Genomic DNA, 25,617 nt, shown 5'->3' with positions numbered 1-25,617 from the left:
AATGAACCATGGCCGCTAAGCGCGAATGGGCACCGCTTCGCGACAAAATGCTGGCGATTATTTGCGTGCGCGCGCTCTGCAGTGGAGCTCGCCCTCGGTCTTGGGTCCGCTGCCCCATAGATACCCCAGCTTTGTATTGCTCTGCGCCGCCCGCTTGGATGGGGTTGCTGCTTTACGAATCCCGAAATCTAAGCCGGTGCAGACCCAGAACACTGGTCGATTACTTCGTCACTTTTCGGATCCCAGCTCGGTTTGTCCTTCGGGTCGCTCTACTGCTCATAAATAAGGGCCTGGTTCCAGACCTCTGCTGCAACCGATGTTGATATACTTGTCCTATCAGGGGTTTTGAGTCCTGATTCACACATTGGAGGAGATACCCAATAGATTTCTTTCGCTTAAAGTCGCTTCAACGGCTCCACGGCCGACTCTTTGCCGCTGTTCTATCCATTCATCCATTGAGACAACGTCATTGAATTCATCTATATTCTCAGACTTGATCCCCCCAGAACGTTGTCACCTCACATTCAAACCCGCCACCATGGAGACTCAACCGGCTAAGAAGCTGGACTCACCCTACTATGACATTGGTAAGAATGCATCGGTATATCGACGCCTGGCAGAGGCACTAACATCTCTCAGTCATTGTGGGAGCTGGTCCGGTAGGACTCATGCTGTCCACCTGCTTGGCCAGATGGGGTTACAGAATCAAGCACATCGATAACAGATCTGAGCCTACGCCAACTGGGCGGGCGGACGGTATTCAGCCGAGATCTCTAGATCTGCTCCGCAACATGGGGCTCAAGTCTGCCATCATGGCCCACAAGCCGGCGAGAGTGTACGAAGTGGCTTTCTGGGATCCACCGAAGAATGGCAACGGCATCATCAGGACTGGCACTTGGGCCAGTTGCCCCAGCTTCATTGACGCCAGGTATCCGTTCACCACCCTTTTGCACCAAGGTCTGATTGAGCGGGTGTTCATCTCCGATCTTGAGAAGAACAACACCAAGATCCAGAGACCATGGACTATCACTGGCTTCAAGACGGATGAGAAGGAGAACCCGGAATACCCCGTGGAGGTGAACCTCAAGCACGTGGACGGCACTGCAGAGGAGACCGTCCGTGCAAAGTACCTATTCGGTGGTGAGGGAGCTCGATCATTCGTGAGAGAGCAGTTGAAAATCGGCATTACACACAAGGACCCGATCGCTCACGTGTGGGGTGTTATGGACGGTGTGGTGAAGACCGACTTCCCCGACATCAAGGTATGAGCTCGCGCTGCCCCTTTGAAACTGTCGCATCTAACATGTGGAAAGATGAAATGCACCATCCATTCGGAGCATGGTTCGATCATGGTTATTCCCCGAGAAGACAACATGGTCCGCCTTTACATTCAAATCGCTTCCTCCACAGACCCGGATTTCAACCCTCGGAAAACCGCAACGACAGAAGAGGTGCAAGAGTCCGCCAAGCGCATCCTGCAGCCGTACAGCATCGAATGGGAGCGAGTTGAATGGTATTCTGTCTACCCCATTGGCCAGGGTATCTCGGATAAGTACACCTTGGACCACCGGGTATTCCTAGGTGGTGATGCTTGCCACACGCACAGTGTAAGACTCCAAATCCCCGAACTACCGCTTCTTAGAAAAGCTACTGACAAAACCGAACAGCCCAAGGCAGGTCAGGGAATGAACACTGCGTTCTTGGACGCATTGAACCTTGCTTGGAAAATCCACGCTGTAGAAGGAGGTCTTGCAGACAGAGCTCTGCTAACGACTTACGAACCTGAACGGAAGTCCGTGGCAGAGAGTCTTCTCGACTTCGACAACAGATATGCCAAGCTCTTCTCGACAAAGCCTTCAGCTGATACTGTCGAGGCAGCATCCGGGCAGTCAAAAGACCAGGCTGATGATAATGACTTCATCCGAACGTTCAAGGAGTCTTGTGAGTTCACGAGTGGGTACGGAGTAGCCTATGGCCCCAACTCTCTCAACTGGTCACCCGAACACTCTGCAAAATCGCCTTTGATCCACCCCAAGGGTACAAAGCTGAGAACTGGTCGTATCATGATCAACGCCAACGTCACCCGAGTTGTCGACGCGAACGTTGTTCATCTCGAGCAGGAGATCCCTCTCAATGGCTCGTTCAGAATCTACGTCTTTGCCGGCAAGCCCTCTGTTACCGGACAGGCTTTGAAGGACTTCGCGAAGAATTTGAGTGACAAGCGCTCGTTCTACGGCGCCTACCAGCGCTCTGATCTTAGCGCTGTCTCGCATCACGACCACCTGAACCCCCACAGCTTGTTCTTCACTATCGCCACAATCTTCTCTGCCAAGCGTTCCAGTGTCGAGATCTCGCGAGATTTACCCGAGTTGCTCGCCCGCTACAGGGACCTCGTTTATGCAGACGATAAGTGGGATCGCCAAGTACCGAACGCGACGGCCGCAGCCCACGCAAAGATGGGTCTGGACGAGGAGAAGGGTGGTGTCGTCGTTGTCCGCCCCGACGGCTACGTTGGCGTGGTCGCAAGCTTGGTCGAGGGAAGCGGTACCGTTGATGCCCTCAACGAGTACTTCTCGTCCTTCACTACGAAGAAGCTGGGCGAGGCACGCTCTCAGCTATGAAAAACGGGCTCATGAAAGTGATAATTGGGCGGTTCTCTGTGAGGTGTAAGCCTCGATTGCATCTCATTAGTAGCGGGCAGGGTCAATTGAGCGAGCATCTGTCGCAGTTTATGATGTTATAGATATTTAAATATGCTATTATGACAAATGTTTCCGTTTAATTCAGAATCAATCACGAGCGAACAGAACTTCCGTCTGAGATTGGGAAGTTCATGACTTGAGAGGTACTAATTGGCAAAAGCTAAATTCGAATTCAGTCTGCATTGCCCTATCGCGTCTCCCTCACTGTTCGATTCAACCACCTAGCGCTGCGTTCAACCGTGAACTCCTTTGTTTGTAGAATTGCCCTTGGGGGCAATGCAATAACGCCATTGGCAGAATTTGGACTCCACATATGCGCACTGCCTCTATGGCTTATTTCCTGCACCGGTTCACTCAACGCCACCAAGGACGTCTCCTTCCATGGCCGGCCGTCCGACCAATCGGACGGGAGCGAATCTCGAGGCACGGCTGTGATTTGCTGCGACACCCTCATTGCTACCCTAGCATCTCGGAGCAATACTCGGAGACAGGGGATTGAGGCAGCTATAATCGACACAGCAGGCTCTACTTGTCCGAGAAGCACAATGACCGTAAGATTATCTGGGAATGTGTTTAGACTAGGTTCCACTGGGCTTGAAGGCTTGCTTACACCAAATGTTTGCGTCAAGTGGCATTTTGGTGATTCTCACCAACCGTGATATAGCTATTGCGCCAGCACTGATTCGTTCAAACCCTAGGTTAGGCACCGTTTGTAGTAAGATAGTCGAAAGACTTACACGACACCAAGGCTCATGGCAAGAGACAGCTAAGGCAATATCAGCCAACTTCAAACGTATATAGTGGATCCAACGAAGATTTCTTAAGAAGTAATGAACCAATATATAATTGAAAGACAGTTTAGCATTGAGCAACAACAGACTTACGGTATATTTTTCTCGACTAGGCAACCGAAGCTTCTGAACAATGAACCAGGGCAAAACTGCCAACATAAAATCCATTAAAGACGAGTAGCCTATGACAGTTTAGTTCTGTGCAATCGTTCCCAATTAGACTTAGCAAAGATTATTTCCATACCAGCTGCTACGGCAACAATTGCTGTTCCCGCAGAATACGGCCAGCAGGGTCCTGGCAGCTGAGGAGAGACGCCAATGTCAGAAGCACCGCAGGCCTTAGCGAATGTCGAAACCGCCAAAGCCACAGACATTGCATTAGTAGATACGATAGCAAACCACACCAAATGCCGTCTGGGGCCTTCTGTCAGCCGAAGCAAAGTCACAGCCCAAGATGTCTTGGACCAATCCAGCGCCAGGCAGCCGGCTAACGCTTGTAACGAGTATAACAACCCCGTCTGCGGTAGCACCATCGGCCCGCTGCCCCATCCGAGAGCGAGCATGTAGGTCGCGAGAATGTTACCGACTACCACGGCGGCCTTTGGTAAGGGTATTTGTCAGAGGCGCTAGCTTTTGAGACGGTTCATGGACATAAGATGCTCACCCAGCTAGCAACAAGAAAGGCATCGTCCCACCATAAGCCATTAGACTTAGCAATCTTTGTCCATATTCTGACGGAGAGGAAGATGGTTGCGACGGCACAAGTGCTCCAGATAAGTCCGTTAGTCACGGGTTCCGGGTCTTGTCTTATCTGATGGTATTCGGTGTTTGACGACATGTGGTCTATGCTGAGGATAGAGGCACAATCCCCCGTCCTATAGTTATAGCCAAGCGCCCTGGAAGTAGAAATCTGCGCTGATGATTCAAAGTAGGTAACGCTTATTGTGAGACTAAAGCACGGAGCAAGGCTGTACCCAGAGGTGCATGACTTGCTCCTTTTGTACACAACATTGTGTACATTTCAGGATTGGTGAAACGGCATGATTGAATCTAACAGACATACACAATATTCGCCAACTGCATCGCACTGGAATCGAAAATGTCTAATTCTGGGTTTCAGCATTCTCCGGGAGGAAGCGGCCAATCAGCGGCCACTGTGCCGGACCAACAGCGGACGGGTATGCAAGGGATGAGCCAGGGTCTACTGGGACGGCCATGGCAATGATTTCGAACAGTGACAAAGCCTATCATTCGTTCGGGCCGCTGAAGTCTGTTGTAAATCTTAGTTTTCAAGATCACCGTCTCTGCCGTAGTTCCATTCTCCTCCCCGATTTTTCAGCCCGTGCGGCCCGTTCAGCACGAGGAGCTCAATTCCAAGCTACACGCGACTTCTATCGCACTTAAAGTGAGCTTTGTCTTTTCATCTTTTTTGGACTAATATGTATTTCGGTGCGATATGGACACAAATCTTCCCGCCTCGCAACGGCGCGCCACTCACGGAACGTAACCTGCCCAGTCAGGCGGGCAGAGTGTTCATTGTGACAGGTCGCTCATCCGGCCTAGGCTATGAACTCTCGCGCATTTTCTACGGGTTAGGCGGCAAAGTATACATCCTGACTCGTTCAAAGGGTCGCGCCGAAGAAGCCATGGCCAAGATAAGAGCACACAACTCTAACACCGAATACTCGACTGGAAGTCTGATGTTCCTGCATCTGGATTTGTTGGATTTTTCCACGGTCAAGGCAGCTGCTCAGCAGTTCTTGGAACTATAAGGCCCAGATGGGAGACTAGACGTCTTGTTTAACAACGCAGGGACCGGTGCCCTGAAGAATGCCCCCGCTAGCCGCTGGGAACACGAATATCACTTTGTCGTCAATTCCCCTGGCGCGTATCTGTTGACACGACTTCTCACGCCTATTCTAACCAAAACGGCTTAATTGAATCCAAAAAATAGCTTGCGTGTAATTTGGCCAGCCTCGATATTAGTTGAAATGATGTCGCCGAAGCATGGTATGCAGGAGAAATTGCGGGATTCCACGAGTATCAAAGATGAAAATGAGCTTTATTCCTCGTCTAAGGCAGCCAACTGGTTGCTGGCATCTCAACTCGCACAGAGCCAAACCGGAGGGAAAGGTATCGTCCATTTGGCCGGAAACCCAGGCAACTATAATACCAACATTTGGCAGCATACGCCCAGCCTCCTTTACTATGTTCTCTGGCCTATACTCAGAGATCCTGTTAACGGGGCGAATACATATCTGTGGATGGCTTTCTCCGAGTCCATTGCTATAGAGGACAGCATGGCAGGTCGCTATGCCATTTGCGACGGGAGATGGCACTCTGGGCAGCGACAAGATCTTATCCTGGCGTTGAGGTCTGTCGAGGAGGGCGGTTCGGGGAGAGCGAGAGAATATCTCCACTGGTGCGAGAACAATATCAAGGACTTTTTGAGCGAGGACTAAATGCAGCACTTGGCGGGATGCGTCATTATGGTTTGTTGCTCACTCTAGAGAAGATGGTTAGTCAGGCGAATTAGTCTGCTATTCTACTTGTGGTTTTATCGATATTTTTAGGTAATGCCAGTATTTTTTCGATTCGGTCCATTAATAAAACGGTTCCATCTGACTTCTATTTGGCCTTGCTACTAACCTCTGCAAAGACAGCACTCTGAAATTTCTCATGCAGAGCCACCACTGCAGGGTGCATGGGAGGGAGGATTTGGCACATGGCTGTCCCACATATACCAGCCTCATGGTCAATGAACCAAACAGCACATGGAACTCCAGCCCAAAGAGTTGTTCCTGGCCGGAATCTGCCTTCTTGACCCTGCTTTGCCACCATACCTGCAAAACACCATGTCTTTCTGACCGTGGTCGGGATCCCAAGGCCCAGGAACATGGTGTGCGCGGGAGAGAGTGCTACATAATCGTTGAACGCCTGCTCACATTTTTCGTCGAGCTGCGGCCGGAAGAGCTCTGTATACGACTCTGGTTTCAAAATCTTGGGATCACGACGGAGAACCGCGGAAAGGAAGGACTGATATCCCTTCTGGGACGCGAAGAGACCGGCTCCGCCAAGACAATCAGTACCTCCAAAGAGGATATCGAATGTGGGAGCATCAACAGCTGGCGGCTCGCCTTTTTCGTTCAATGAACTAAGATGAGCCATCCTTGCCTTCATGCCTTCTTTAGTCTCAGGGTGAAAACTGATCTCGTCCTCGATTCCAAGTGGGATCCATATTCGCTCATGCATAAACTTCTCTAGAGTGGTGTTCGCAGCGACCTCGAGAAGCTTGCCAGCCCAGTCGTGCCCGGCTCCGTAAGCAAAAGAGGTCCCGGGCTCAAAGACGAGAGGCAGGACAGACTTGTGCTCGACGGTCGGGCCGGTCCATGGCTCCTCGTTGCGCGACGCCCGCCACTTGCCTAGAGGTGGATTGAGCCAGTCGTATTCGTGGCCTGACGTGTGCGAGAGCAACATGCGAAGAGAAATGGGTTGAGAGTTAGCCGTGAACTGCGCAGAGTTACTATCATCGTCGAAGCCGCTGATGATGCCATACTCCCCTATCCGGGGCAGCAATGGCTTCACGTCTGCGTCTAAGTCCAGAATCCCGTCTTCGACGGCTTGCAGCACGGCCACGGAGGTAACGAGCTTGCTCATCGAGGCAATCGCGCAAACCGAGGAAGCCGTAAAAGGACGCTCGTCGTTGTCTTTGAGAGAGACTCTGCCCGAAGATCTCGAGTAGATCACATTTCCTACCGGGTACCCAGCATTAGTTTAGTGTTCTCAAATCCGATCGCAGAATCTGGCCGGATTTTGGACGGTCGCCATTTCAGACATGATAGAATTGAAGTCACAAAACCAGAGGAAATGCAGGTAATTTTGTGGTCAATCGAATAATCGAGGATGCTTGCCTTCTCTGTCTTCTGCTGCTAGCGAAAAGCCAGGTAACAGGCCTGATGCAACAGCATCATCGTAGATCTTGTCGATATTTTCCATGCTGCTCTTCCCAAACTTGGATTTCGATTCTACATCAACGGGCGCATCGATCACAAAAAATGTCTCGCCAAATCTTGGTAGCACGATGGAAAAGTCTCGATCAAAGCAGTCTAACTCGGGGCATCCTCTGTCCAACTTTATAGTCAGTCCTCGATTTTGCTATCTTCGAAGACTGCGCCGTAGACTGAGGGGTCAAGGGAGGCAGTGCTTAGCCCTTGCTGCACGTCCCGGCTACGGGGAGACTTTACCGCATCAATACTATATTTTCGACACTACAATGCAGGCGTATACGGATACTGAGAACTCTCCGAGAGAAGTCTACAGGGTACTTACGAGCTTTTCGATGGTCGGCAACCCCAGCCAGTAGAAGACTAATGTATCCATTCGCTTGGCAAAACGGCTATCCAAAACCCAGGTCTCAAGTTTGCTTGCTTATTTGCGGTCTCAAGTCAGAACCAAGACAAAATCAGCATAGGTTATGGGAATCTTGAAAACGCGGCTAAGGACATGAACATTTGCATCAACTACCCGTGTTACATGCGTCTGTTTTAGATGCGGCCTGGTGGTCTTGCGATAGAGCTGCATAAGTCTCAGAGTGATTCGCAAGTGAAGTCTATCCCAAAGCTCCCGATTGTGAGTGGACAGGGCATCCTTGGTGGATGCTGTATCCACAACTGTTCCTCCTCTCCTCCAGGTGCAGCTATTCAGGAACAGGCATCATTCAGCAGCTCCGCCGGACAAGCCGTGCAGTCGGCGGGCAGCTGGGGAGCCGAGGAGGCGTTGGAATGTGGGGAAACATCAGTCGGTGACGGTGACGGCTTGCAGCGCCAAGCTTTCTGCTTGCGGAGGCTGGGCTCGCAGTTGTGGCCCGTGCTTGCCGAATTCGAGGCTAAAACCTTCCAAACGTCCAACATTTGATCGCGGCATCATCAGCCGTGGTTACTCAACTTCACTCACCCCTGCGGACCCGCTGGCCAACCACCGGAGGCCTAACTACCTGTACGGGCTCTCGTCGTCACGGCAGAGACGTTCCTTGATAACGCGACAAGTCGATAGTACACGCATAGAGTTTCTAGATCCGTGAGTCTCCTTTTGGAATTACGATTGCGTCTTCCCTTTGTTCCTATCCTGTGATTCCTATCCCTCTCCCATCGCGATGCTGGTCAAGATGTGAATGTGTTTCGGCGAAAGCGCAAGGTTACAGGAGATGAGTGGCACTGGACTCTGGCCAGAGGCATGGAACATGGGATGCAAAGATGGCCGGTGGTCGTGTGTGGTTATTGCAAGATTGCTGGGAGAGTCACCTGCCGCGGGCTAGTGATTGAGAGTACGGCCGATGGCATAGATGCAGCGCATGCACCTCAAGCGCGCATCGCTGGATGGTGCGCGGCAGCCATCAAAACGGACTGGTCTCGCCGGCAACAAAGTGTCTGCGCGGGTCAGCCCACCGGCGCTGTCGATGAGGCCGGGCTCTGGCCTCGAGCGATGTTGCTGGCGCGAAGGCCGTGAAGTTGGCTTTGTGCACGAGCGGCGACAATGGTTTGCCAGGACCCGAGGCTGCAGCAGCCAGCCTGGATACTCAGCTGGTGGTCGGGCACTGTCCCGCATCTCTGGTGCGAACAAACTCAAGCTGCTGTTTGTGGATGGTGGACATGGAATGGCTCGACAGTCAAGTCAGTCCTGGTTGGGTGGACAACGTCACGGATTATGGCCCGCGAGGAATTCGATGGCAGGGCTCGTCTGGACTGGATGGCGGCTGTGCATGGCCACAGTTCAGTGTCGACCGCAGTGGCGGTTATTCTGCTGACACTCATGGGGCATAAACGAACCCGGGTCGTACTTTCCTGTCCTGCCAGCGGTCGGTCGTCAGTGGCGTCACAGTGATTATTCCACTGGCAAGGAGCGTCGTTCCATTGGGGACAACCACTTTCTGGCCTTGACGCGTCGTGCTGCTCTCTTCTTCCCTTCCTTTTCTTCCTCAGTGCAACATCGCAAGAGTCGCGTTTGCAGTCGGTGCCGATTCACACAAACACTCGCATCACACCACATCGCAATTTCCACAAATCTTCATCAAGAACACATCGTTTCTGACCCTTACCTGCTTTGACACAAATTCCTGAGAACCCTTCTGACATCATGGACAGCCCTGACAGCCCTACCAGCCAGGGAGATCGCGAAGACCCAGGTGTCTTCCACGCGCGTAGAGGCGCCCACGTCAAGGCTCGCCGCTTGGCACTTGAGGTTGGAGCTCCAGCCCTGCCCTTCGGCTTCGCACCCCAGGAGCTACGAACCTACCGGGGAAGGAACAGATTCCGAGCCCCTAACCCTAACTCTGTCCGCATCCAACTGCCCGCCAGGCGTAAAGTTGTCTGGCCCGACTCAACGCCGTCACCGCAGCCCGCTCCCGAGTCGCTCCCGATTCGAAAGCGACGCTTCTCGCAACAGCAACGCGATGAATGTGCTGCCGACTCGGATGGCCACACTTCATCTATCCCCTTGTACCGGGAGAACCCCGACTTCGACATCGACCTGATTACCCAGAACAGCCCCGGGGCCTTTCCTTCTGACGTCCAAGAGACCACTCGCACAGGAACCCCTTTATTCGCATCTTCATCCGTGCTCAATCGCTGCACTCAGTCCCAGCTTGAGACACCAACACCAATCCGTCACACTCACCTCCCTGACGTGACACCTCTGTCTTCCCGCCTTGGGGGCTTTCAGTCTACAACTATCAGCCCTTACGCTCACCAGCAGTATCAATCTGCTGACCTGAACCCCTTTACTCGACGGCCAACCGAACCCTCAACACTCACCCCTTTTGGGTACCAACATCCGCCCTCATCAACGCCTCTTCATCCACCGAGTCTTCACCCTATGGGTCCTCAAACTCTGCAACCTGCTCCACAGCCCCCCAAAGCGACAACGAGCACATTGGGCATGCAGCTATCCGCCATCTGCTTCAATACCGCAGCATCCATCAAAACCGGCATTCAATTCGGGATCACCAACCTATTTTCCCGCCTGCCGGGAGTATCGTCGCGCACCGCGGTCCCGCTTACCAGTGCTGGCACCGACATCGCTTCACAGGAGGACGAAGGTCAAGCTGCTAAGCGTCGACGTCTTGGGGATTCTGAACCCGAGCAACAAGCACTGCAGGATGACATCAAGCTAGACGAAACCAGGCAAGACGATTGGACGCTTAGTTATCGGCCATCGAACGGTGTTATCAGCCCTCCGGCTAACATCACAGCCACCGCTGGACCTCCGCAACTCGACTTTGACCCCATGGACATTGATGATCCCGAGGACTATCAAGCTGCAGATCTGCCTCAAGCCGGGGTAGACTCGGACAGAGTCATCATGACCGAGGACACAGAACCTGATTTAGGTGGGGTCATGGCTGCTGTCGAGGCAGATGTCGAATCACAATTTGCAGACTCTGAGTCTGAAGACCAGATCACAGACGAAGATCTGGAAGCTGAAGCCGGTCAGATCATATCACCTTCCAACCATGTCGAACTTCAGAAGCGCAAGGAGATACCTGATGCGCTGTCAGATACTCCGTCGCAGTCCTCTGCAAAGAGTCTTTCTGACGCTTCCGAGGAATTCCAGACGCAGCTGGCCATCGATGAGCAGTTGGTTTCCGAAGAATTCCAAGCGGAAACATCTGGTGGTGAGTCATTTCTGGAGGATTCCCAGTCGCTGGCCAAGGATCATGACGGTTCAGAGGAATCGGCCTCACGACGACAATCCTTGGAGCATTCAGACTCAGGCTCGCACCTTTCAGAAGTGTCGCAGGATTCACGAACTTCCAGAGTCTCCAGAGTCTCATCACGTTCAGGACTCTCGAGACCAAGCTCCTCTGATTTACGTGAAAAGACTCTCGAGAAAGGGACGGCAGCCATGCATGAATTGGGGCTGCATGACCTTCAGCCGAGCCCCGGGTGCAGACCGCGTCAGAATCTGCCTCCCCCCTTACCTATATCTCCGAAAAGGACCTATACTGAGCTTTTCAACAAATACTTCGAGTATGACCGCGAGCGACGACCTCCGACCATGGCGGAGTTACGAGGGTGGGCCAGAGTTAAGGACAAGGACCCTCGCTTGAAGAGTCGCATGGACTGGTTTGACTTGGAGGACGAATTCTCGCTGCCTGGGCTTGAGTACCTGAAGCTTGATCCCAACCCTGACAAGGTCGACGAGCTTGAAAAGGAATACTTGGCTCGCAGTCGTGCTAAGGACGAGGCACTGCAAGCACAGATTCTAGCCGAGTATACTAGGGCAGAAAGCGCCCGCCTTGCCGCCGAGCAAGCTCAGCTTGCAGCGCTCGGCTTGCGCAAGTCCAGGACGCCCTGGATCACTTCACTGAGCCGCGATTGGGAGCGAAAAGTTGACGCGTTAGCGGATCCTGGCACACGGCCTGTGAAGTCGGGCGGTCCTGAGGTCATCGACGTCAGCCGTGGTGATTTTAAGATACTCATGAAACACGGAGAATGGCTCAATGACAACTCTATCACCGCAGCTATGCAACATGGGGCTGCTTATATCAACAAGGCGGCAGGCATCACCCTCAAGAAGGGGGCTCCCAAATGTGTGGCATTTAATACATTCTTCTTCACCGACCTTGCCGAAAAGAAAAAACAAACCAACAAGGTCCAGGCATACCCGCGAACGACCAAGCGTGTCTGGGGCCTGAGTCCAGAGAACTTCCTCGAGGTTGAGTCGATACTGATCCCTGTCAATGCGCATCACCATTGGACATTTGCCATGATTAGACCTCAGCGTCGGGAGATTGCATATGTGGACTCGTTTCACAATCCTCATGACGACCGGCTCGAGCTGCTACACGAATGGATGGCAGACTTTCTCGGTAAAAATTACCATCGTGAAGAGTGGAAGCGTGTCTCTTTCACGGTCACCACACAAACAAATGGCTATGACTGCGGAGTGTGGACCATCACCAACTCAATACTCCTGGCCATGGGCATCGACCCAAGCGATTGCACAGAAAGTCAAATGCGCATGCAGCGACGACGCATCGCCGGGGCCATCCTGAATGGTGGATTCCACGGCTCATTTGATCTTTCCGATTTGTGATTCGTTCCACCAGTTGACGAAATAGACGGCGTGTAGGAATAGGTTTGGAACAGTTTGGAGTTTGGAGTTCAGGGAAGTCCATCGCATACAAGCGCCTCTTTCTTTCTTTGGCAGTTGGTACGGACAGGGGGCCATAGGAGGCAATCTGGAGCAAGAGAGTTGAATACCCCATCAGATGACATCCTGGTTTTGAGTGTCGAGATAGGTGCAAGTGGCGCCAGGTCAGAGTCGCCCCGACCTGGCCAAGGGGGCATCATGGTATAATTAGGTAGAGACAAAGGCCCCAACAGAAGATTGGCGTCAATAACGACACAATGATTTCAAGCTTCCTTTCCCGCTGCTCTCGTCGATGCTGTGCTGTGGATTTTTGTTTGTCACCAAATCATGCGTGCTCTGCCATTTTTGAGAGCTCTTGACCGACCCTATTCACATGTACTTACTTGCCACTTTTTTCCAGCGAAGGAATGTTGTCCAGAGACCACGACCGGCATGTCACCCAGCAGCAGGCACAGCTACGGCAGGATTCGCGATTCCTGATTTAAAAGGGTATCATCTTTCTTGATTTATCTTTCGTGCTCCATCTGTCTACCAGTCGAGAGGCGGCCACTCCGCTGACACATCTAAAATCTCAGGCGAAAAATCCGAGTGAGCTTCTGTTTGTTTTTTGCCTGTCCATACGCCGATCCAATGCAGTCAAAAAATGCGGCGAGTATAACGTCCATCTGGTGACAAATACCAGGCTCGCCCTCCTTTTCCCTCGCCTGGCATACTCTTGTCGGCCCAAGGCCTCTTCTTCTCCTTTTCTCACATCCAAAAGTCCTCTTGGCTTCGTCTCTCACTCTCTTTTCCTCTCTCCATCCTTCGTCTCCAAGAACAGTCGGTGGCTATGAGGCTCTGTTTCGCCTCTTTCAATGCAGGTTCATGATGGTCTTAGCCTTCTCGTACACGATCCACGTGATACTAAGCGCGGGCGCGACCTTGAGGAGGTTCGGCATCAGGCCTTTATAGAATCCGCGGGGACCCTCGTTCTTCAGCGTCTTCTGCGCGACGTCCCAGATGCCAGTGTAGCGTGCAGGATGCATGCTGGTGCCCTGAGTCTGCAGTCGAGTCCTCAACACGTTGAGTGGGTAGACTACGGACGCACCAAAGGCGCCTGAAGATGCTCCCATGATGCCCGTGATGGTGCTGGAAGGTTGTATATCTTCTTCGTGAATGCCAAGACGTTTTGCCTGGTAGGTCACGTAGTATGATTTGAGGAACTCGAATGTGCCCATGTCAATGGCTGAATAGGGGAACATTCCAATCAGGCCCATGGTGACACCACGGTAGTACGCCCTAAATCCACCGTCGGCACCCATCTTCTTGGCTGTGTGCACAAGCAAAGGGAAGCCACGCTCGCCTCCGGCAACGTAGTTTGATTGTAGTCTAGATATTTCGTGAGCTTGGTGGCCGTGGAATAGAGGACAAGTGTGAGGAGAGCATACCGAAATTTTAGTGTGTCCAACGGGTACACGAAGAACCTGCAAACACCATTAGTGGGATATCCCGGCGCAACATACATCTGATCCAACGTACTGTGCGGTCATGCCGGCAAGGCCACCAGCAACGAATTTACTAATGGGGTTGATGTGATGAGTATCGCTGTGACCCTCTAGCCCAGCCAGCGTTTTCTTTGCGGCTTCGTAAGCCCCAAACTAGAGAGAGATTAGCTCACTGGACCTTGCAGAGACAGCACATAAATCGCATCGTCTTACCCTTATGGCGGTTTCCGGCATGATCTTGATGACATTGAGCCCATTGCCTAACACGGTTTAGTGCTGCGCGATACATCAGTTGTTCGCAGAACGGAGGCTTACCAGCAAACAGCCCTCTCACGCCTCCGGTGCAGTAGAGTTCTTTGCAAGCTACGAAGAAGGACCGAGAACCGTTCTTGAGGGCCTCCAAAGGGCGGCCCTTCTTGGCGGCGTCGATTGCGGCATGGTTCGTGGTCTTCGTGTTGACCAGAAGGTAAACCTTCAATCGGTCGAGAGGAGCAGTAGCGGTACGTGAAATACCTCCCGCGACAGCACCGGCGACAAAGTAGCCTACATCGGGGAGGTACTTGATCAGCGGATTTTCCTTGCCATTGACCTCCTCACTCAGTTCAGTTTCAATCTCAGAGCCTTGCGGAGTGGGTTTGCTTGACGCCGTCGTCGTGGTGGCGTGAGGATGGTGGATTGCGCCCCGCAAGGCGGCATTGGTTGTCCTAGCCGCTTGGGCGTACTGCTGCCTGCTAAACTCTTCAAGATGGTCACCGCCGTAGCCCGTGCCGTCAAGTTGTGATACCGCTTGTCGATGAGTGGTTGATGTTGCTTGCCTCGTTGTGGCGTCGGAATCTGCCGCAGCATGCGAAGACCGGTCCGACGTGGAGAGTGGTTGTGCCCGCGGATCCGCCCCGGTCCGACCTTCCTGGTGATCCAACGGGGAGGCAAGTCTGATGATTGAACCAAAGAGAGCTGAGATAAGAGAGTTTATGGTCGTACCTAAACCTTGAAGAGTATCATCATTAAAAATGGAGTCACCCTCTGAATTGACGGTCACAATGTCCGAGTAGAACGTAAAGACTGTGCGCAACGTAGCAGAAGCATCTTGACTGGGCATAAAAAGCAGAAAATTTCTAAAAAGAGAGAGGACACTGTCAGTCGTTGAGTCGGTGGTGATGGAATTCTTGGGTGCTTACCTCCACTCATCAAAGCTGATGTAGCCGTCGTTGTTCATGTCGATGTCCTCAAAGAAGGTGCCCAGCCGGCGCATTGGCACGGCCAGACCAGCACGCTGGAAGGCCGACTGAAGCTCGTGCTTGTCGAGCCTTCCGTCGTTGTCACGGTCTATCGACTTGAAGAGGAGGAACAACTGGCGCTCGGCCGCCTCGACAAAGACTCTGAACTCTGTGTCACGACAGTGTCAGCAAGCCAGACCGGCGGGCGACGGCGAATCACGGAAATGCGCAAGGCTATAAACAGCGGGGCAAGGACGTGGCCAACCTTCATATTGAATCTTGCCGTCTCCGTTGGTGTCGACAACCTGGATGATGTTCTTGAGCAGGTCGTCGGCGTTCTTGAGAGCTGTGGCGAGATGTCAGTTATATATCGCGCAATGGGAGCAGCCAGATATAGTAGAGAGCTCAGCTGGGCCGGGGTGGATGAGGGCTCGACTTACGATGGTCGATCTTCTTGAGGCCGCGCTGCAGGGCCTTCCAATCCAATTCGCCCTTGCGCTGGTAGTCGAGGCGCTTCCACAGGGCCTCGACGCGGGCGTCCCTCTGGTTTTGTGTCTCGTCCATCTGCATCTCGAGCTCTGAGACCACGTCCGTGATCTTCATGGTCGAAGATCATGCGGCAGGCGATCACAGGAGTCTGGGCGCGTGGTTACGAAAGCGGCATAGCTGATGACCTGACGGCGGGAGCAGCGGGCAAATGGAGTCGGAGTCGTGCGTCGCGCTGGCGCTGGACGGCGCTCATCGAGCTGCGTTGGGGCTGGCTGTTGCAAGGCGCCCGGGCGAGCGAGTGTGAAAGTCGGAGGAACACAGGTTGACGTCGGCGTGCAGGGCTTCGGGTCGGACGCGGACACGCAGCAGATGTGACGGGTGACGGTTGGACGGGATGAGAACCAGAACCAGGACCAGAACCAGAGCTCGCTCGTCCCATGCAAGGATGTTCCTCCTGCGTGTCTTGTCTCGCTCAGCTGTCTGCAGCAGGAAAATCCAATTGGCAGCGGCCCCCCCTTCGTCATATCTGGGGCCGCTAAGCCCGAAGCGGGAGCTTCTCCCACGATAAGGGGGCCTGCCGATAAGCCATGAAAGCGATACACCCGCCGCGGCACGTCGTTGGTCGGCCAGAGGTCTGCCGGCTCTGTGACAAGACTGTAAGTGCAATCAGCCGCCCTCCCAGTGGTCAGCCTTCCCGCCCTGGGTGCCACCCACCACCCACCCATCCGCCCGTCCACCGTCCTACAGCTCAGCCTTGTGCTCTTCCGGTCAGCTCAGGTCAGGTCAGGTCAGGTCAGGTTCGCAGGAGCACAAGTCAGCAGGGACGGCATCCAGCACACCTTTGCGCCAATGCTCTGCTCACTACGTGTGGTACCAATGCGACTCAAGGATTTGGTCTAGCCTCTGTTCTTCCGCCGCGGTGCCATTGCACACAGGCGCCTCCCCATTCTACCTACACTATGGCCGCCAGCTTCTGGCAGTCGACGCAGCGCCGCTTCTGGATATTCTCCAAAGATGAGCTCGAGCAGATTCGCGGCAAGCTCCGGGAGGAAGACCAAGGCCTCGTGCAGATGTTCCCCTTGCCCGAATGGAGGCACCTGAGCATCTACTTCAACCAGCGTAAGTTGCCATCCTCCCCCGGCCGCTGGGCCTGCGTGGCTGAGCTGTGCTGTGCTGACTGGTACATCCCAACAGAGGTCAATCGGCTGGGCAAGAGGCTGGTCATCCGCCAGCAGGCCATGGCGACGGCACAGATGTACATCAAGCGGTTCTACACAAAGGTCGAGATCAGGCGAACGAATCCGTACCTCGTCATAGCGACGGCGCTCTATCTGGCATGCAAGATGGAAGAGACCCCTCAACACATTAGGCTTGTGGTTCAGGAGGCCCGCTCCCTCTGGCCAGGTAACTTGCCCACAACAGATATTCCGAGGCCCAGAGGACTAACCGCCCTGTGACAGACTTTCTGACGCTAGACATCTCGAGGTTGGGCGAGTGCGAGTTCTTTCTCATCTCCGAGATGAGCTCTCAGCTGATTCTACATCAACCGTACAAAACCCTCACCACCCTGCAATCCGACTTCTACCTCTCACAAGACGAGATTAGCCTCTCCTGGTCCATCATAAACGACCATTACATGACCGACCTCCCCCTCCTGTACGCGCCTCATATCATCGCTCTTACGGCTATCCTGCTTGCTCTTGTTCTCCGGCCCAATCCTGTGCCAGGAAGCCAAGCTGCCGGCATGGCTGCGGCACAGGCAGCTCTTGCACAAGCACAAGGGGCGAGAGGCCTTGGATCCGGCTTGGGCAGCGGGCAGACTACCCCTGGTGGGGCGGCGGAGAAGGAGAGTAAAACGAATGAGGCGAGGGTGGGCAAGCTCCAGCGCTACGCGGCTTTCCTTGCCGAGAGTAACGTTGATATCGAAGGCATGGTCGACTGCACACAGGAGCTCATATCCTTCTACGAGGCGCACGAACAGTACAACGACAAAGCAACCAGGGACCAGATAAACCGCTTCGTCAAGGCTCGGGGACTCGACAAGGCCTAGAGCGGCTTCTAGTCACCGCCGAGTGGTCTTGGAGAAGCAATCCACTGGCCAGGTGAAGGGAGGTCAACGAGATCATATGGGCAGGGGGTTTTCAGATCGCTCGCCGCCCGCAGGCTGGCGCCTCAACTGCTCAATCCACTGAACCCAAGTTATCAGGGAGCTTATCCCGGACAAGAACAACTACAACTGCAGCAAATTGATTGTCAAAGCCCTCATCTACAGCGACCAGACATGCAAGTTGCCGGTCGGGCTGCTGGCCCGCAAGCCGGCCAGCATCACGTTTCATTGAATCCAGCCTGCGCCACAGACCCGCGTACAAATTATCAACACGGATGGTTTGAGATGATATGTGATGAAGAGAAACGGACTGACAGCATCCAGTGGTTACCATAATGAGGCTCACGGTTTGGAGGACACACGTCCCTAAGATGGAAACAGCCCGCAATGGGCTCCGTCCCGGGGAGATCATCATGCCCTAGGAGACATGCCGCGGTGTGAAATTACTCATGGGCTTCACAAGAGTATCACAGCATCATCATAGCGATTAAGGCGTTGGGTTTGGTTTATTAGCGGCTGCATTTTTGTTCACGTAGCATGATACATTGACGACGACAATGATATAACGACCGTACCGTCTCGAAGTGGAATTTTTCAACGCTGCGAAAGTATGTGGATGATGGCTCCAGACTTATTTATGCCTATGCTACAAGAGCAGGTTCACATGCGATATCGAGACCGACTTACGATTATACTATCCCAGTGACTATAAACATTGGCAGACCCCTGCGCAGTAGAGTATTTATGTCTGTCTATCCAAGTGAAAGTGCAAACGCCCCTCCAAGTAGATTTAGTATACTATATAAAAGTCCAACTTGAATTCCTGGTTATGAAGAGTCCCATGGACCGACCAATCCCAACACTGAGACTCTTAATCATTCCCATCTAAAGACGACACTAAGAGCGAGGCACATCAATTGCAAGCAGCCTTCATCTAGCTTCAAGGGCAAAGTAAGCAGTTCCATACATTTGCAGCTTATCCTCTGGCTGTTGCTCTATAGTCATTGTGAGGCCATAAACCTTACTATCTGACTCGGTACGGTTCTGGGCCGTGGCAGCGTGGTATCTGACATCTGCCGACTTTCCTTGTGGCGCTTTACTCGGCCACGGACATGCCATGACCCTGATGGGATGCTCGTCGAAACCCTCATTGCCAGCTAAAACGCTCGGTAGAGTGGTGGTCCGGCGACGACCGCTGGGTCAGTGATCGTGCCATCTCACACCACCGTCCAAACTTCGCGATCATGCCTTCATCTATGCCATCACACGCAGAAGTGCGACCCTGCATCCGGCGAGAGCGAGCCTCCGCCGAAGGCTATGACGAAGCCGGCGGGCCCAGCCGTTAGATGGACGGGCGTCCTCGGGATCGAGGCTGTCGCCCAGAATTCTTCCGAGATCTTCCCGCTTGGGTCCCGTTCTGACATACATTCAATACCTCGTCGTGCACGGACCAGTCTCTCAAGGTTCACCCCAACCCGCTTTTACCGCTCGCGCAGCCGCAGTTGACGATCGTCTATCAAATGGCAGCATGCTCAACGGGGCAAACGGGCACCGGCAGCACCCATTGACCACCAGCTGGGCCTCGCATGACCTACCCGCCCGACTGGCTGCCTTATTGTCTTTCTCAGCTACTCGGGCTAGTCCCTTGCATCTGGTTCGGCCCTGCGGTGCATTCTGTGTCAGTAAGGGGCGCCGGCTAGCCGGGCACAGGTCTGCTGACCCGTCAGGTGACACTACGACGACGCCGACACCAGTCTCCTCCAATGCAGCAGGTACTTTCTGACTGTGCCCTCGCGCCGAGCCAGAGAGAGACTGGAGAATCCCAGCCCAACACATAGTACAACGGGGACAGGGTCTCGATGGGCAGGACCGCTCCCTCAACCCCCTCCCAAGCCTGCCACTAAGGTGCCCTGTGTGAGTGGGACCGCAAGGCACAATTCGCTGCATAACTGCCCGCTGCGCTGGAAACTGTGGGGATGGGCACACCTGAACCGCGCCCAGCTTTCAACTAAAACACAGTGCTGGGAATACTTCTCTGCATAAACAGCGGTGTGGCGGTGTCTATCGACGACTACCTGCGAAGCTTTCCCTGGAAGGACGGAGCTGGACCCTTTTCTGGACCTTTGGGGGCCCTCGCGATCGCCTGGCTGGTCCATGCTCGATGCTTGATCCGAAAGGCAAGCCCGGGGCCGTAGCCGGGGCAGCCAGCCTTCCATTTGCGAGCGTTCTGACAAGAGAACTCTATTCACTACACTATTCGTTTTGAAGTCGGCACTCGTCTGATGGCCCAGGGCATGCAATAGTTCCAAGGGGGGTCAACACTTCGGCATTGGGTGGTATGCGAAGCCTAGGATAACAGCGTTTTCTAGAAGGTCTCGCTGCAGGTGGAAAGGAGCGAGGGAGCGGAGCACCTGGTACTCTATTCATCCACCCAAAGGAATCCCCGGGTCACAGGGTCCTCTGCTCCTGGATCCGGCTTCTACGATGAGCCGGAATGGGAAATAGTGCAGTATAGGCACGGGTCCCTTAGATCTCAACCAACAGGCAAGCCTGGCAAGCTAACGAAGTGTCGACTAAAATAGTATACTATCGAGGCATCGATACTACCCCGCGCCAATGACGACCAAGTTTCTCCAACCTCTTTTCTTCTGAGTTTGTCCAAGCAAGCAGAGAGGTTGGCCTGCCTTCGGCTCATCTGAGAAGGGATTAGTTGATCCATGCATGCAACCCCGGCGGATATCGACGAGAACGCCAAATTGGATTGGCACTTTGATCTGACCCCTGGGCTACTGCATACCATCCAGCCTGCCAGCCTGATGGCAAAGAGGCAGAGCATATCTAGCAGCGCTCTGAGAGACAGCAGAGCCAAACATTGAGCTTTGTCGGCTGTCACTGATTGCAACAGCTCACAGACTTGAGCTAAATGATGACATCCGCATGGCTGCTTAAGAAACCGGGCGCCGATTTGCCCCTTTCGTCATTCCCGTCTCCGCGTACGAGAGGCAAACAGGGGACGGTGTCAGACACTTGTCATCCTTCGAGGGTCGAGAACTGTCTCGAACGCACTTGTAGGTGTCGATCACTTGCTTGGGGAGCGCCCTATTGCATACAGCGTAGCTGATAGCAAGCTGCTTCCCAGCCGCCTGCCGCTCACAAGCCGCCCACCTGACTATGTAGGTAACTGTAGGAATTAGTTGCAGTCGAAGGCAGGCGACTGATACTGTGCACTGGTTGATGGTAGGCCTTGGTAGGGGTCCAGCTGGTCTGAAGGGTCAGGCCGAACTGCACAGGCCAGGACGACAGGGCGGCTCCTGGCGCTTCTGGCATTGACGAATGGCGACGCTGTTCAGCATCGGGACAGGTCTATCATTACATCGGACCCTGCAAATCTACGCAATGGGGCAAATGCAAACTAGAGGCGAAATGAACACCTGACCTTGCTGGCGATGGCAATGCGTACTGATCATCAGCAAGCCTCCAACGTGGCCTCTCTCATTTCAAGATTCTTTAGCAGAGATTACGTTGGGGCATTTTCAGTGGAGGTGAGCGGTAATTATTGCATATGGAGGGCGCTTGAAACACTGCAAGTTCAGACGAGACCGCCAAGCAAGTTGACTACGCGGATAGCTCAGCCCTTCTCTCGCATTGAAAAGAGGTCCGGCTTGAAACAGGCGGTCACTTCGACCAATTTGAAACAGGATGATGACCGCAGGCCAGCCCGCCTCGCAGTACTGCACAAGCTCGCGCAGCGCCTGGTGCGGGAAAACAAACAAGCATACTGAATTTAGACGCAAGCGCCAGCCCAAGACGTTCGCTTCGGCCCTGGGCGCCAGGCTGTTCGTCCAAAGAAGCGCATTGTCATTGTCGTGTCTGAATCATAGGGTCTCGTGCCGCATACGACTCTGGGCCTGTCTGGGTCATTTCCACAACAATGAACTTGCGGTGGCCCTGGTCCGGCTTGGGGCAACGCTTGCTGGGTTGTCCGGGGCCACCAGCTGGATGGTGTTGCAGTGCAGGGCAAGAGAAGCTAGGATCACCGCGCACCAAGCCCAACCAGCCCAGTCACAACGCTCAGACCTGCAGCCGACGAATGTCACAGTACGGCTACAGTGTTGCCAACGCCCCACAGTGCACCGGCTTGCACAGCAGACGGCCCTCGCCAGTGACGATTGAGGCTGTCAGGAATGCCGGCAGCCCGCCATCCCCCCCCGATCTGTGCTGCTGCTGTGGACAGCGACCACTGCCTCAACGCTTAAATTCATGCGCACTGCAGGGACTTGCGGCCTGTGAGAGGGGCAAGGTTTCAAGGAAATTGATTGAACGGGCGGTACGTGGCCCTCGACTGCGGAAACGCAAGCGAAACATATTGCGAACCCGGTAGGAGGCTGTACAGACTTGCAGTTCCGGATCGTCGAAGCGACGCTGTGATGGTCCTGGCGAGCGATGACGATGAGGGTTTGGCCCAAGTGGGCACTCTGCTCCTGTTGACACACGCCGGAGGATGACAAACCCTGGCGCAGAGGTAGAGAAGGCTTCCGGATCTTCAGTTCTCCAGTGGGCAAGGGGTGCGCTAATCCCAAGAGACCCGGCCACGCCTGCCACGAGATGAACGACGGACCGCTCAATCGCGAAGAGGTGCTTCATTCGCTGCCAGACCCGGATTTCGTATACTGTATGCAGTACTTGCGTGAGCGACCACCGGCGGTGCGAAGACTGCGTGTTTCAAAGTACTGTCAAGACTGTGTCTAGCAACCTTCCCGAAAGAATACCCAGTCGAACGGAGGGTTGTTTGGAGGCAGTCCCCTTCGGGGCTTGAGATGCACATCATCCAACCTGTCCATTCAGTGCCATAATCGACCCACCATCTCACGGTTGATGCAGTTAACATGGCGCACGATATCACGGCTCACGGTCACGGAATCTCAGGTGGTTCTGGGTGCAGTGCAGGGCTTCAATCATGCTTGCAATCATCCAAACATGATGCTGCTGTGGTGTAGAGCTGTTGTGTCATAGGTACAGTAGCTACGGGCGCAGGCAGCGGTAACGCCGTGGGGAGAGATCAGCAAGACACTGTCGCAATGCTTCCGGTTCCAGCTTATCGATGGGAGACAGGGGCATAAAGCAGGGCAAACTCTGTACTTGTTTGTGCCTCTTTGTCCAACCTGTCCGCCGTTGAGTTGAGTCCCCTCGTGACAGACGGTGAACAATGGCTATGTGTATGTGAACGACTTGTGAAGCAGTGAAGCCGTGGAATGGCAGCACTAGCGGGGACCCGGGCGCAGGGAGGCGCAGCAGCAGGCGAGTGGCCTGGTAAACTGCCCGACGGCCAAACTGCTGGTGTGTGTGAGTGAGACTGTCACCTGTCGCGCGGTTCGCTCACATCGCCGCACAAACCCGCCACCGACGACAAGGCAGTAAGTGACACTGTGCACGGCCTGCACGCCTGCACGCTACAGCGCCATCCCCCCTCCAAGATTGCGGCTCTAGGCCTGTCCGGGCATGGCGCCGCGAACGGTGGGCCAATGGAGGAATTCTGATGAGGGTGGCGACTCGTCGGTGATTGGCCGGGTGGCCCGCCTCCATAATTCGACGCCGCCGGGCTGCTCCCCTTTCGATGGGCTGGCTGGCTGGCGGGCTGGGAACTCTGGGAGCCAGCACCTCCCACTGACGGGGGGGCCACAAGGCCAGTGAGCAGCGCCCGCCGCCCTCCATGTTTTCCCATGCCTGGGCTTGGCCCGCCTGCCCACCCGCCGTCGTGCTGCTGTGGCCCTGTCCTCCGTCCTGTGTCCTGTGCCTTTCTTCGCCTGTGGTCCCCAGGTCCCCCCCCCCCTTCTAGTCTCTCTGGGCCCTGTCCAACAAAATCCTTCGCCTTCTCCGGTTCGCACAGCTAATCCGTCTCACCCTCTCCTCTGAATATCCCCCCCCATTATCGCTGTTCATCCATCCATCTCTCGCCCAACCCACACCCACGCACCATTCATCACCCATCCCCTTCACCTCTCATCCATCAATACCCTTTCTCATCGCACAATAGTCCACCACATAAAGGACACTTTGACCTCGTCTTGATCGTCTGCGACTCCTACCCACACCCTCGGCGACTCCATTGTTATTGTTGTTGTTCCACGGCAAAAGCAAAGCTTTAATACCGCAAAACTCAGCGCGGCCGGCCTCTCCACACCCGACCCCCAAAAGCCAAGTGCAGCAAGCAAAGCAAGGCAACACACCGCCACCCCAACGGACCATCGCATCGCATCGCATCGCATCGAGTCGACAACGCCCAGCTACACGACGCCCACCCAGCTCACCAACGTGCCAGCACCATGTCTTCATACTACCAGTACAACCAACCAACGGCCGCTGCGCCCTCCGTCTCCCACAACCACCACGGCGGCCGCAACCGGAGGGCTCCGCGCCTGTCCGTCTCCCAGAACTCCCACAGGCAGTTCCGCGGCGTGAGGAGCATGAAGGAGCTCACCGAGTCGGTCGCCGTCTCCAGTTTCCGCACACAGTTCGAGACCAGCCGCTCGTTCGACCTCGAGGACGACATGGAGTTCTGCCCCAAGCTGTTGACTGAGAGCGATGTAAGTTGAAACCACCAAGAGCCCCCGTCCAGCACGGCCGTGCATCCATCACTACTTGTGATCCGGTGCCCTCCACCGTGTCGTACGAGGCCATGAACGCCGTGAGAACCACGTTGCTGATGCATCCTACCCCGCATACAGTTGGTTTCGATCAGCAGCGCCTCGTCAGACCGGTCGTCTCTGTCCAGCAACTCGCCCAACCAGTCACCAACGCAACATCCCCAGCAGGTTGCTTCAGCCTTCTCGCTCAACTCGGCGTCGCCGGCCTTCATTCCTCCTCCGTACGGCGCCCAGCAGTCCACCCTCAAGCTGCACCAGCCTGCCGCCACTCGCACTCGCAACCCCATCCCCATCATCAACCCTGCCAACGGCCTGAACATGTCCAGCCCGCCTCCCTCCGTGTCTCCGAGCCGGATGCAGCAGCCACTCGGCCGACGATGGTAGACGTCGTCGCCTCGCTACCGTATGGATAGTGGGGTGACAGCTCGTCTATCATCATCTCCGTTGGCGTGAATCTTTCATGTTTCCGTTTGCTCATTCGTCACTTGAAGTAGCTGTCCATCTTGGCGGACACCGACACTGGCATCAGGTATCAGGCATCGACATTCATCTTCAGGGGCACTTTTTGGGGCTTCGACTGTTGACTTTGCTCATCACGACACCCCACCTCAAAACCTGTACAAAACATCCTTATTCGACATACACCACCTTGCGGTCATCGGCAAACTTTGTCTTTTCAGAGCTTTTACGATGGGCGCGCGACATGAGAATGAAGATCACTCGATACCTAGTTGTTTCCTGTCCGGTTTATACAGGCAAAAATACCACGCAAAACATTTTTTGGTGTTCCGACCTCGGAAGATGGGGTTGCTTTGGTCACGGATGGTCAGGCGTTTCAGCAAATATTGACGGTTCCTGCATTTTACAACAACTAATCGCATCGGTTCATACCACGGAGTCCTTGGGTTTTTCATGCGGCAGCGGCAACGATAAAGTCATCATGGTTCATGACGTCGAGAAGAAAAGAATACCTACATATAGAACGAAATGTGTTTTCTTGCGGGGCAATGGGGTTGGTTGTGTTTATTGTCTA

The 25,617-nt window shown here is 54.3% G+C and overlaps 8 protein-coding genes across 8 annotated transcripts; 6 read left to right on the top strand and 2 right to left on the bottom strand.

The window, feature by feature from the left end:
* Positions 1-538: 538 nt before the first annotated feature.
* Positions 539-2,621, top strand: JN550_007246 (uncharacterized protein; the record flags this gene model as incomplete). Its single annotated transcript, XM_049319075.1, has 4 exons — positions 539-587; positions 640-1,262; positions 1,314-1,607; positions 1,668-2,621. 4 exons carry the CDS (start codon positions 539-541, stop codon positions 2,619-2,621), a joined length of 1,920 nt encoding a protein of 639 aa, XP_049170820.1.
* A 2,311-nt stretch (positions 2,622-4,932) lies between these two features.
* Positions 4,933-5,265, top strand: JN550_007245 (uncharacterized protein; the record flags this gene model as incomplete). Its single annotated transcript, XM_049319074.1, has 1 exon — positions 4,933-5,265. The coding sequence occupies one exon, from the start codon at positions 4,933-4,935 to the stop codon at positions 5,263-5,265; it is 333 nt and encodes a 110-aa protein (XP_049170819.1).
* Positions 5,266-5,484: 219 nt separating this feature from the next.
* JN550_007244 (uncharacterized protein) lies at positions 5,485-5,955 on the top strand (the record flags this gene model as incomplete). Its single annotated transcript, XM_049319073.1, has 1 exon — positions 5,485-5,955. The coding sequence occupies one exon, from the start codon at positions 5,485-5,487 to the stop codon at positions 5,953-5,955; it is 471 nt and encodes a 156-aa protein (XP_049170818.1).
* A 166-nt stretch (positions 5,956-6,121) lies between these two features.
* JN550_007243 (uncharacterized protein) lies at positions 6,122-7,150 on the bottom strand (the record flags this gene model as incomplete). Its single annotated transcript, XM_049319072.1, has 1 exon — positions 6,122-7,150. One exon carries the CDS (start codon positions 7,148-7,150, stop codon positions 6,122-6,124), a length of 1,029 nt encoding a protein of 342 aa, XP_049170817.1.
* A 2,475-nt stretch (positions 7,151-9,625) lies between these two features.
* On the top strand, positions 9,626-12,586 carry JN550_007242 (uncharacterized protein; the record flags this gene model as incomplete). The annotated part of the gene is made up of 1 exon (XM_049319071.1): positions 9,626-12,586. The coding sequence occupies one exon, from the start codon at positions 9,626-9,628 to the stop codon at positions 12,584-12,586; it is 2,961 nt and encodes a 986-aa protein (XP_049170816.1).
* Positions 12,587-13,494: 908 nt separating this feature from the next.
* Positions 13,495-15,947, bottom strand: JN550_007241 (uncharacterized protein; the record flags this gene model as incomplete). Its single annotated transcript, XM_049319069.1, has 8 exons — positions 13,495-14,011; positions 14,071-14,106; positions 14,162-14,280; positions 14,341-14,387; positions 14,443-15,242; positions 15,306-15,513; positions 15,610-15,690; positions 15,785-15,947. The coding sequence occupies 8 exons, from the start codon at positions 15,945-15,947 to the stop codon at positions 13,495-13,497; spliced, it is 1,971 nt and encodes a 656-aa protein (XP_049170815.1).
* An 845-nt stretch (positions 15,948-16,792) lies between these two features.
* On the top strand, positions 16,793-17,883 carry JN550_007240 (uncharacterized protein; the record flags this gene model as incomplete). The annotated part of the gene is made up of 3 exons (XM_049319068.1): positions 16,793-16,952; positions 17,028-17,237; positions 17,294-17,883. 3 exons carry the CDS (start codon positions 16,793-16,795, stop codon positions 17,881-17,883), a joined length of 960 nt encoding a protein of 319 aa, XP_049170814.1.
* Positions 17,884-24,263: 6,380 nt separating this feature from the next.
* Positions 24,264-24,968, top strand: JN550_007239 (uncharacterized protein; the record flags this gene model as incomplete). Its single annotated transcript, XM_049319067.1, has 2 exons — positions 24,264-24,524; positions 24,666-24,968. 2 exons carry the CDS (start codon positions 24,264-24,266, stop codon positions 24,966-24,968), a joined length of 564 nt encoding a protein of 187 aa, XP_049170813.1.
* Positions 24,969-25,617: the final 649 nt, after the last annotated feature.

The sequence above is a fragment of the Neoarthrinium moseri genome, assembly GCF_022829205.1.
Source record: "Neoarthrinium moseri strain CBS 164.80 chromosome Unknown scaffold27_Wmoseri_CBS_16480, whole genome shotgun sequence".
In the NCBI taxonomy this organism is placed as follows: domain Eukaryota; kingdom Fungi; phylum Ascomycota; class Sordariomycetes; order Amphisphaeriales; family Apiosporaceae; genus Neoarthrinium; species Neoarthrinium moseri.
Note: the sequence above shows the minus strand (reverse complement) of the source record. Positions and strands in the feature narration are given on the sequence as shown.